The sequence below is a fragment of the Nicotiana sylvestris genome, chromosome 11 (genome assembly GCF_000393655.2).
Source record: "Nicotiana sylvestris chromosome 11, ASM39365v2, whole genome shotgun sequence".
Taxonomy (NCBI): domain Eukaryota; kingdom Viridiplantae; phylum Streptophyta; class Magnoliopsida; order Solanales; family Solanaceae; genus Nicotiana; species Nicotiana sylvestris.
Genome location: NC_091067.1, coordinates 96,091,204 through 96,103,062, shown reverse-complemented (window position 1 = coordinate 96,103,062; position 11,859 = coordinate 96,091,204). Strand labels below are relative to the sequence as shown.

Below are 11,859 nucleotides of genomic sequence, written 5' to 3'. Positions count from 1 at the left end.
GAGATGTGCCCCTCTGCTCACAGCCTGAATGGAAGGGCCTCCCTCCCCCTCCTCCTCGAGAATAATGCAATAGTCTATATCACTGTCCTCTAAAAATAGGTTCTTCACTACTGCAAGTGCTTCTTCTTTATCAGACCCATAAATAGTGTCGGCATGTTGGAAGGTCTACTTTAGATGGGGTATTGGCTGCTCTAGTGGATAGTAAGGACCGCGCCATGGTGGCGACCAGTTATTGAATTCTTCCCAGGTGTATTCATATCCCAAACCGAAGGTAGTGCTATGTTTCTTGCGTTTTATGGGTTTAGAGATCCCTTGGAGGTTCTTGCCGAGCCCTTTGCAGGTTTGTGCCCACTCCAACTTAGTATACTCTCGATTTTGCTATACCACCATTTGTCTTTGTCGATAGTATTGACCCGCTCAATGTAATGGTTAGTTTCTCTGCCTAGCTTCCTTCTTCCCTCGATCGCCAGAATGGTCTGGCGACTGTATATAGGGTTGATACCATCGCCGTGAATGATCGCTTCCTACTGATTCCATTCAAACTTTACTGCCTGATGAAGCGTTGATGCTATGGCCCCAGCAGCATGAATCCATGACCGTCCCAGCAACAAGTTGTAAGACGTTGGTACATCTATCACCTTGAAATCAACCTCAAACCAGGTTGGTCCCATCTGCAAGGATAGAATAATCTCACCAATGGTGGACCTCTGAGAACCATCGAAGGCTTTCACATTGATTTCTCCATCATTTATCTCATGCAACCCTTTACCCAACTTCTTGAGTGTTACCAGCGGACAAATATTAAGACTGGAACCTCTATCGATCAAGATTTTGGTGATGAAATAATCTTCACATTGCACGGTGATGTGCAGTGCTTTGTTTTGCCCCAGCCCTTCAGGTGACAGCTCGTTCTCATGAAAGGCGATCTTATGGATTTCCAGCACTTGCCCTACCATATTAGTCACTTCCCCGCTAGTGATGTTCCTTGGTACGTACTCTTCATTTAACACCTTTAACCGAGCATTTTATGCGTCTCAGAATTTTGCAGCAAAGAGAGAATGGACATTTGTGCGGGCATCTTGTTTAACTGGTTGATGACCGAATATTCTTTGGCCTATATTTTACTCCAATGGTCGTCCGGACCTGTCTCAATTAGAGGTGGCCAATTGGAGGCCTGCTTGCTTCATTAATCTAGATATTCAAGACTCTACCAGTTCTTGTCATACCCTGTACTGTGACAGTTTCTTCAATCCTAACCTTGCCTTTCCTTCGCGTCTCGGCTGTATAGTCCCAGGGTACATCATTTGTCTAGAATGGTGGCATGGTAGACACCGTCACTAGGATTGGTGTTGCTATCCTCACTTTTAACGGAATATGTGCCTTGGGTGGCATGACTGTAACCCCAAATGATACGGGTGTATTTGCTGGAGACACGAATTCAACCTCAATTGGTGCCGGTGTCTTTGCGGATGGCGCTGCTTCAAACTCAAGAGGCACAGACATATTCACCTCAGCATCCTCAGACGGTCGGATATGGACTATGATTGGATTGAGAGTAATTATTGGTTTCTTTGGATCATTACCTTCTGCGATCAACCCGATTGATCCCTCAGGATCCCAGTCATCTTCTACTTCAATCATGTGGATACCTCCACCTTTATGGTCTGGCAGATGGTTGTTGCGGATGTTTGGAGCAAGTTCCTTTGCCACAATGATCTTGTTATCAATCAAAGACTGTATCTTGTCTTTCAAGGAGCGAAACTCATAGATGGTGTACCCTTTCATGTCGGAGTGGTATGCACAGGACTTGTTTGGGTTAACCCACTAAGAAGCATTCTCAAGGTTGCAGCGAGGATGGGGGTGACATAACTAGCAGCTTTGAGCTTCTCATATAGCTGGTCGATAGGTTCAGCGATGGCTGTATATTGTTTTGGAGGTCTGCGAGCAAAATTAGATTGGGGTCTAGTGAAGTTTTGGCATGCAAGGGGTGATTGAAAATTGGATGGTTGAGCATTATAAGTTTGGTAGACATGAGCGGTTTGGGAGTATCTGGGTGAAGTAGGTTGATATGTAGGAGGTGGAGATGATTGATAAGTTGGTGGCGGAGCTTGGTATGAAGGTGAGGGTGCTTGGTAATTTGGGGTTGGCTGGTATGTGAGTGGAGGTATTGGGTAAGCTTGGTATTTGAGGGGAGACTTGGTCCTTTGCAACCATCACGACCCCTACGTCCCTTTTCTTGGACAAACCACTGGACTATAAAGCCCTTTACCCAACTTTTTGGGTGTTACCCTAGTTTGTGCCCACTCCAACTTAGTATACTCTCGATTTTGCTATCCCACCATTTGTCTTTGTCGATAGCATTGACCCGCTCAATGTGATGGTAAGTTTCTCCGCCCAGCTTCCTTCTTCCCTCGATCACCGGAATGGTATGGCGACTGTATAGAGGGTTGCTATTGTCACCGTGAATGATCACTTCATGTTCATTCCATTCAAACTTTACTGCCTGATGAAGCGTTGATGCTACGACCCCAACAGCATAAATCCATGACCATCCCAACAGTAAGTTGTAAGACGCTGGTACAGCTATCACCTAGAAATCGACCTCAAACCAGGTTGGTCCCATCTGCAAGGATAGAATAATCTCACCAATGGTGGACCTGTGAGAACCATCGAAGGATTTCACATTGATTGCTCCATCCTTTATCTCATGCAGCCCATTACCCAACTTCTTGAGTATTACCAGCAGACAAATATTATGACTGGAACCTCCATCGATCAGGATTCTGGTGATGAAATAATCTTCACACTGCACGGTGATGTGTAGTGCTTTGTTGTGCCCCAGCCCTTCAGGTGGCAGCTCATCCTCATGAAAGGTGATCCTATGGCTTTCTAGCACTTGTCCTACCATATTAGCCACTTCCCCGCTAGTGATGTTACTTGGTACGTACTCTTCATTTAGCACCTTTAACAGAGCATTTTTATGCGTCTCAGAATTTTGCAGCAAAGAGAGAATGGATACTTGTGCTGGCGTCTTGTTTAACTGGTCGATGACCGAATATCCCTTGGCCTATATTTTCCTCCAAAGGTCGTCCGGACCTATCTCAATTAGGGGTGGCCATTTAGAGGCCTGCTGGCTTGCTTCATCTAGATGTTCAGGGGTATAGGCTCTACCAGTTCTTGTCATGCCCTGTGCTGCGACTGTTTCTTCAATCCTGACCTTGCCTTTCCTTCTTGTCTCGGTTGTATAGTCCTAACATACAACATTTGTCTAGAATAGTGGCATGGTAGACATCATCAGTGGGATTGGCACTGCTATCCTCACTTCGAACGGAAAATGTGCCTTGGGTTGTAAAACTGCAACCTCAAATGATGCGGGTGTATTTACCGGAGACACAAATTCAACCTCAATTGTTGCCGGTGTCTTTGCAGATGGCGCTGCTTCAAACTCAAGAGGTACAAACATATTCACCTCAGTGTCCTCAGATGGTTAGATCTGGACTATGATTGGATTGAGAGTAATTGTTGGTTTCTTTGGGTCATCACCTTCTGCGATCAACCCGATTGATCCCTCAGGATCCCAGTCATCTTCTACTTCAATCATGTGGATACCTCCAATTTTATAGTCCGGTAGAGGGTTGTTGCGGATGTTTGGAGTGGGATCCTTTGCCACAATGATCTTGTTATGAATCAAAGACTGTATCTTGTCTTTCAAGGAGCATCACTTATCGATGGTATGCCCTTTCATGCCGGAGTGGTATGCATGGGGCTTGTTTGGGTTAACCCACTGAGAAGGATCCTCAGGAGTTGCAGTGGGGATGAGGGTGACATAACCAGTAGCTTTGAGCCTCTCATGTAGCTGGTCGATGGGTTCAGCGATGGATGTATATTATTTTGGAAGTCTGCGATCAAAATTAGATCAGGATCTAGGGAAGTTTTGGCGTGCAGGGGGTGATTGATAATGAGATAGTTGAGCATTATATGTTTGGTAGACATGAGCGGATTGGGAGTATTTGCATGAAGTAGGTTGATATGTACGAGGTGGAGATGATTGATAAGTTGGTGGCGGAGCTTGGTATGAAGGTGAGGGTGCTTGGTAATTTGGGGTTGGCTGGTACGTGATTGGAGGTATTGGGTAAGCTTGGTATTTGAGGGGAAACTTGGTCCTTTGCAACCATCACAGCCCCTATGTCCCTTTTCTTGGACACACCACTGGACTATAAAGCCCTTTACCCAACTTATTGAGTGTTACCCTGGTTTGTGCCCACTCTAACTTAGTATAGTCTTGACTTTGCTATCCCACCATTTGTCTTTATTGATAGCATTGACCCGCTCAATATGATGGTAAGTTTCTCCACCCAGCTTCCTTCTTCCCTCGATCACCGGAATGGTATGGCGACTGTATATAGGGTTGCTATCGTCGCCGTGAATGATCACTTCTTGTTGATTCCATGCAAACTTTACTGCCTGATGAAGTGTTGATGCTACAGACCTAGCAACATGAATCCATGACCGTCCCAGCAGCAAGTTGTAAGACGCTGGTATATCTATCACCTAGAAATCGACCTCAAACCAGGTTGGTCCCATCTGCAAGGATAGAATAATCTCACCAATGGTGGACCTCTGAGAACCATCAAAGGATTTCACATTGATTCCTCCATCCTTTATCTCATACAGCCCATTACCCAACTTCTTGAGTGTTACCAGGGGACAAATTTTAAGACTGGAACCTCCATCGATCAGGATTCTGGTGATGAAATAATCTTCATATTGCATGGTGATATACATTGCTTTGTTGCCCCCCAGACCTTCAGGTGGTAGCTCATCCTCATGAAAGGACCTTCAGGTGGTAGCTCATCCTCATGAAAGGTGATCTTATGGCTTTCTAGCACTTGTCCTACCACATTAGCCACTTCCCCGCTAGTGATGTTACTTTGTACGTACTCTTCATTTAACACATTTAACAGAGCATTTTTATGCGTCTCAGAATTTTGCAGCAAAAAGAGAATGGATACTTGTGTTGGCGTCTTGTTTAACTAGTCTATGACCGAATATTCCTTGGCCTATATTTTCCTTCAAAGGTCGTTCGGACCAATCTCAATTAGGGGTGGCCAATTGGAGGCCTGCTTGCTTGATTCATCTATATGTTCAGGGGTATAGACTCTACCAGTTCTTGTAATGCCCTGTTCTGCGATAGTTTCTTCAATCCTGACCTTGCCTTTCCTTCTTGTCTAGACTATATAGTACCGGCATACAACATTTGTCTAGAATGGTGGCATGGTAGACATCATCATTGGGATTGGCGCTACTATCCTCACTTCGAACGAAACATGTGCCTTGGGTGGTAAAACTGCAACCTCAAATGATGCGGGTGTATTTACCGGAGACACGAATTCAACCTCAATTGGTGCCAGTGTCTTTGCGGATGGCGCTGCTTCAAAACTCAAGAGGTACAGACATATTCACCTCAGCGTCCTCAGACGGTTAGATCTGGACTATGATTGGATTTAGAGTAATTGTTGGTTTCTTTGGGTCATCACCTTCTGCGATCAACCCGATTGATTCCTCAGGATCCCAATCATCTTCTACTTCAATCATGTGGATACCTCCACCTTTATGGTCTGGCAGAGGGTTTTTGTGGACGTTTGGAGTGGGATCCTTTGCCACAATGATCTTGTTATCAATCAAAGACTGTATCTTGTCTTTCAAGGAGCGACACTTATCGATGGTGTGCCCTTTCATGCTAGAGTGGTATGCGCAGGGCTTGTTTGAGTTAACCCACTGAGAAGGATTCTCAAGGGTTGCAGCGGGGATGGGGGTAACATAACCAGTAGCTTTGAGCCTCTCATATAGCTGGTCGATGGGTTTAGCGATGGCTTTATATTGTTTTGGAGGTCTGCGATCAAAATTAGATCAATATCTAGGGAAGTTTTGGCGTGCAGGGTATGATTGATAATGGGATAGTTGAACATTATAAGTTTGGTAGACATGAGCGGGTTGGGAGTATTTGCGTGAAGTAGGTTGATATGTAGGAGGTGGAGATGATTGATAAGTTGGTGGCGGAGCTTGGTATGAAGGTGAGAGTGCTTGGTAATTTGGGGTTGGTTGGTATGTGAGTGGAGGTGTTGGGTAAGCTTGGTATTTGAGGGGAGACTTGGTCCTTTGTGCAACCATCAAGGCCCTTACGTCCCTTTTCTTGGACACACCACCAGACTATAAAGCCTTATTTGTAGCTTACAAGTCTTCGAAGTTTGTAACCATATCGCTTTTAATACCTTCTTCAATTCTTTCACCTAGTTTGATAATGTCGTAGAACTTGTGGTTCTCAATCATCATCAGTCGTTCATAGTACTGCGGGACATGATCTAGGACAAAGAACTTGTTTATTTGCTCCTCTTCTAAGGCAGGTCTGACCTTAGCAGCTTTGGACCTCTAGTGAGTAGCATACTCGCGTAACGTCTCCGTAGGCTTCTTCTTCAAGTTCTGGATATAGAACATATCTGGTGCGTTCTCTATATTAAACCTGAATCTATCCGTAAAGTCAGACGCCATGCCTACCCAGCTTGACCACTTATTGGGATCTTGGCTGATGTACCAAGATAATGCATCTCCTTTCAAACTCCTCATGAACAGCTTCATGCGGATACTTTCATCCTTTCCTACTCCAACCAGCTTGTCGTAATATGTCCTCAGATGGACCCTTGGATCACCCGTACCATCAAACATTTCGAACTTAGGAGGTTTGTACCCCTCAGGCAGTTCGACATCAGGATGTATGCCAAGGTCCTCATAGTTCAGCCCCTCAATTCCTTTGCTTCCCTCGATGCCCTGAATCCGGCTGGTCAATTTCTTAAGTTCCTCAACCAAGTTCCTGATAAGTAGATCCTTTTCATCAGATTCAGGTGTGCATGAGATAGGTTGGGTGGAGTGTGGCATGGTCTCCACATAGATAGGAGTATTATGGTGGCCTGGTGTATGGGTGTGGAAATGGTCGTTTGCGGAGTTTTTAGGTTCTGGGATGAGTAGTGGAGTATTGTTTGGGGTATGGTAGGTGTTGCATTGGTTGTTTTGGGATATTTTGAGGAGGTGTAGGGTTTTGAGCGTTGGGGAAGTTAATATCTGGGGTGTTGAGGGAAAATGACAGGTTTGCCAAATTCCGAACCTGATCGAGCTCTTCCTGGAATTTTAATAGTTTCTATTCCAGTTGTGAAACATTCTCGTTAGGAACCCGAATTCCCTGGCCATCAGTGGCCTCTACCCATTCAGCTGTGTTGTCTAAATATTCCATTTTTTCTTTGTTCTTGCCTTTAATGGGACTAAGAGGAGGAGTGGGTGGAGGACCCTAAATAAGATGATGATGCTAGAGTGCACGAACTAACCTTTTGGAAGGGGAATACTAAAAGAAAAAATAAAACAAAAGGTAATCAAGTTAGTGAGGATTATGAAAAATATTGCAATATTTAAACACATAGTGCGGGAATGTAAAGCGTGTCCTAACTTGGGAACCTCTTGGTGCCCGAGGTAGGCCTAGTGACAAATTGATTTGGAGAACTTTTAATGCTAATAAATGCTTCATTTCATAATATAAAAATAGACGAATCCCAAAACGATACTAAGATAATAATAAGTCACTATTGGCATTTGGCCTTATTACATTTGGAAAGCGAGTAAACCTAATCTATTTGGCCTCAGAAGGACCTCCCTCAGGTTGAATGATCTCATTGATCAAATCCTCCAGCTCGCGTAGGTTCACTAGTAAAAATGCCTTTGTCAGGTGTTCTCCTTCGTTTCCTTCAGCGTTCTGGCAGTCGGTGACTCTCTTCCTCACTTTTCCTTCCAATTCCAGCAGACTGTATTCCAGATATTCCAACTTTTTGCTAGCTTTAGCGTCCCTCTCTTTCCACTCATTTGATTTGGTCATTTGATGGAAGAATTCTCCACTAATCTAGCAAGAGTGGGAGTATGCTAATCATACTGAAACTAGGGACATCGTGCCTCATTTTTTGTAAAATAAAAAGGGTTAGACCCTACCCCCACCGGACTCGACTATTTATACATTTATGATCAACACATCGACATTTAGTTCTCCAAGTTAATGCACAAAACGTGGTGATGTCCGTTTGGGTTTAGGGAAACCCAGTGGACTTTTGGTCAAGGCTATCTTAAAGGATCATTACGTGGACAACATAACTGACCCGACTAGAATTGACCATGATGCATGCACAATTTAAACAGAGTAATATTTCTATGGAGTTTTAGACTGGTACCCTTCGATGGACAACTCAAGGAGGAAGGCACGGAACTGCTGACTGCACCACTGATCGACTAGTTTTACCGCAAATAAGCCTTTCCGAATTTAGGGGGTAATGATATAGGAAGGGCACAACCACTCATCAAGCGTTGCTATAGTATTTATTTGGCACGAGTGGAGTATGATGTTGAGCATGATTATGCAATAATTAATAGCATGTTGACATGTATTTTCACGTTAAGAAAGCGATAAATACAACAGTTTTATAATTTAAAGAAGTTATAAAGGAAGGAAAAAAGAAAGATATGTCAGTTTTGCTTTTGAAGAAGAAATTAAACGCTTCAAGAAATTAAACAAGTAATTGCACATAGGGGGGAGGGGGAGGGGTACAAATTCACAAAAAACAGTATGAAATGGTAAAAGCCTAAATATCTCCAGCAGAGTCACCATGTTGTCGTGCCCCATTTTTCCTTCGCGGAATCGGGCTCATGACATTTGATTGGGACAACTCTTTCCTTTTGGGAAAGGGGGTTGCATTTTGGAAGAGTCACCACCTAACGATTTTAGGTGTGTTAGGGCACCTATAGTGTTCATTCATAACTACGTTTGGTAACCAGAGACAGGGTAAGGGTTTGAAATTATCCTAAGGGGAAGGTGTTAGGCACCCCTCAGGATCCACTAGTGTGGTTCCCGACCAGACAGTTTTTTGTGAATTGTGCAATTAGCAAATAAACAAGTATGGCTCAAATAGTAGGGGATTTAAGTTTAAATACACAAGTGTTTGAATATAATTAGTGAAAGGCAAAATTTTGAAAAGAATTACAATCTAAAGCATGCTTATGAATGTAAGGGGGGGGGTGTCCTAGGTTTGTTTGTAATATGGATCACATCAATGCAATACCCAGTATAACACTCTTTAAAAAAGGGCTACACGTGGTATTAACTCACCGGTCATCATATCCATATCTAACTTTTCCTGCCCCGTAAAGGTAATTAAAGTGAGGGTTGGTCTTGACTCCTGTTGCATGCTACTACACGCCCCTTCCTATCATTCCTGAAGGAATTTAGGACTCCTATCCTAAAAAGGGGATGGTTCTAGGTGGAACCTTAGGTTTAAAGGCAAAATACTAGGCATTAAATAAGAACACATAAGACTACATTTAGGGGGAAAAACACAGAAATAGATAGAAGGCGCAGATACACCTCCACAAGTAATGCACATAGACAACATGACTCGTACACAATTAAGGTCTGAATTCAGATTTTAAGGATGGTATCTAAGTGACAATAGCAGAACCAGACCTATTACATGACTCAGAAAAGAAGTTCGAATCAGGCTTGCCTACTGATTTTAAGCCTGTTAATCATGAAGCGGACACACAAAGAGCAGGTTCCTGTTTTATAAGAGATTGGATACCTAAGGATTGCCTAAGTATTTACTAGAACCATTAGAAGTTCAGAAGTCATTTTTGCCGAAGAGCATGTTGTTCTAGGTGTTATAAAATGCAGGGATTGTTACCAGTTTATTTTAAACAGGATAATCAAATGTGAAGTCGTTTCTTACCTCTTTTATAATCAGCAGTTTATACTAAGTGTGATTGCGAATATGAATGAGATCCTAAAACATGGTATCTAAGATGCATGTATAAAGCTCATGATGGTTTATATACAGAATTCCTAAAGCAAGGTTTCTAAATGCAGGGCAGGATTGCAGAATTTTCCTAAAGCAGGATTTCTAAATGCAAAAAAAATGTTACGACATTATAGGGCATGTTGTCAAGTGTGCAAGATTAGCAATCTTTGTTTTAATGACCCTTTATCCTAAAGCAGGATTTCTGAGTGATAAAAATGTCAAAAATGAGATGCTGAAATAGTATACATGAGACCTAAGAGCATGGTTTCTACTGCACATACAGGAAATATAGACCTAAAGCATGGCTTCTACCCCTTTTGATATCCACAACATGCATAGCTACCCCCCATTCACTATCCAAACGCCAATGTTCGTTTACAAATTATTACAGACCACGTGAATGAATTTCATGAAAAAAGTAAAAATTATACTATAGAGAGTCTGAAAGAGGCCCAGACTTTTCAACACCTGATTTGGACTTCCTCCCTGAGTTATGTGATAAACCACCTCAAGTTCCAAGATTGTTCCACGGTCTTTCTCATATCTGGGTGTCTTTCTCAAGTGCTCACATCCAGATTGCATAACCAAGAAAGAGTAAGTGCAGTATGGAAATGCCAACTTTTATGTGTCCAAGTTCAGAAGGAGCTCAAGGGTCCCAGGGCAAGGCTCACACAAAATGGGCAGAACCTAGTGGTCTAAGAATATATGTGAGAGTGCTTGACATAAATTTAAAAGAGTTGAGTCGGAAACAGTTTTGAAACAGCATGTTTGGAATAAGTTTGCAAAACAACAGAAGAGTTGCTTAGGAAAAAAATAGTTTTGAAAGGAGAAGTGAATAGGAGCATCAGCAACTTAGAACAAGACAACACACACAGAGAAGAGAATCATATAGACCAACAAGCACAAAGAACAAATAGCAACTGATTGGCCTACAAACTACTACTTTAAAGAGTTAACAAGGGAATCATGCTTGAAATTGGAATAGTAATAAGACATAGGGACATGTATGGGAGTAGTCATGCAGGGGTCTATTACAGATAATTAGTCATGACTTAGTGTTAATCAAGTACATTAGGAGACATACTAGTTGAGGGACATAAATAGGAACTCAAGTAGACATGCTGATTACATTTTTAACAAGAAAGGATAGAACTTAAGCATGCTGAATAAAGCAGTAAACAAGAAGGACAATTAAACAACATAAGTCATTAAGTCAGCGCATAAAGAGACAAGGATTGACAAACAATGGAGCACATAGAGTTGAGTTTCAGAATTGAACTAGGAACATACCAGTTAAGGAAGCAAAGTGCAGAAAAATTAAAGCAAGTAGAGTTCCACAGTCTAGCCTTGGCTTTCAGCCAGCTAGACAAGCAGTAGCACAAGTAGTAGAGAAAGAAGAGAGAGTTTGAGTGTGTGTGTATGTATTTTGAACTGTGTTAGTGTGTTAATACTTTAGAAGAGTGTCATTTATATAGTAGTTTGAAAATTGGTTAAAATAAGGCAAGAATCAGTTAGCAATTATAGAACTCATCACAGAAAACTGGTTCGAATCTCCCTTTGATTAAGGGAGTCAGTGTGAATGGTAAATGGCAGGTGACAAATAAGGAAAGAAATCATACACTGCTTGAGTATAACAAATAAGGAAAGATTTCAAAAATAGTACTAGTATAGAACAGGTAATTAAGGCTAGGTTCAGAAAGTTTTCAAACTAAAGAGACAATCAGTAGTAATGCAGACAAGGCAAGGAGAATTAATTAAGGTAAGCAACTAATCAAACTAAGTGGAAAGGTAGGGGTCGAGATTCAATAGCATAGAGTAGGACCAAATTCATGAAGCCCTTATTAAGGACACAACTTAGTATAAAAATAAGTATCATAGCAAAATAGGGTAAGGAAATCAGTCAGCCTAACTGACGGGGCAAAACTTTTAGGGTTTTTGAAAGAAAATTTTCAATCACCATCGATTAAGGAAACCAGAC

General features: G+C 42.3%; 1 protein-coding gene across 1 annotated transcript; it reads right to left on the bottom strand.

The window, feature by feature from the left end:
* Positions 1 to 524: 524 nt before the first annotated feature.
* LOC138881358 (uncharacterized) lies at positions 525 to 956 on the bottom strand. The gene has a single exon (XM_070161582.1). The coding sequence runs from the start codon at positions 954 to 956 to the stop codon at positions 525 to 527; it is 432 nt and encodes a 143-aa protein (XP_070017683.1).
* Between the last annotated feature and the right edge of the window lie 10,903 nt (positions 957 to 11,859).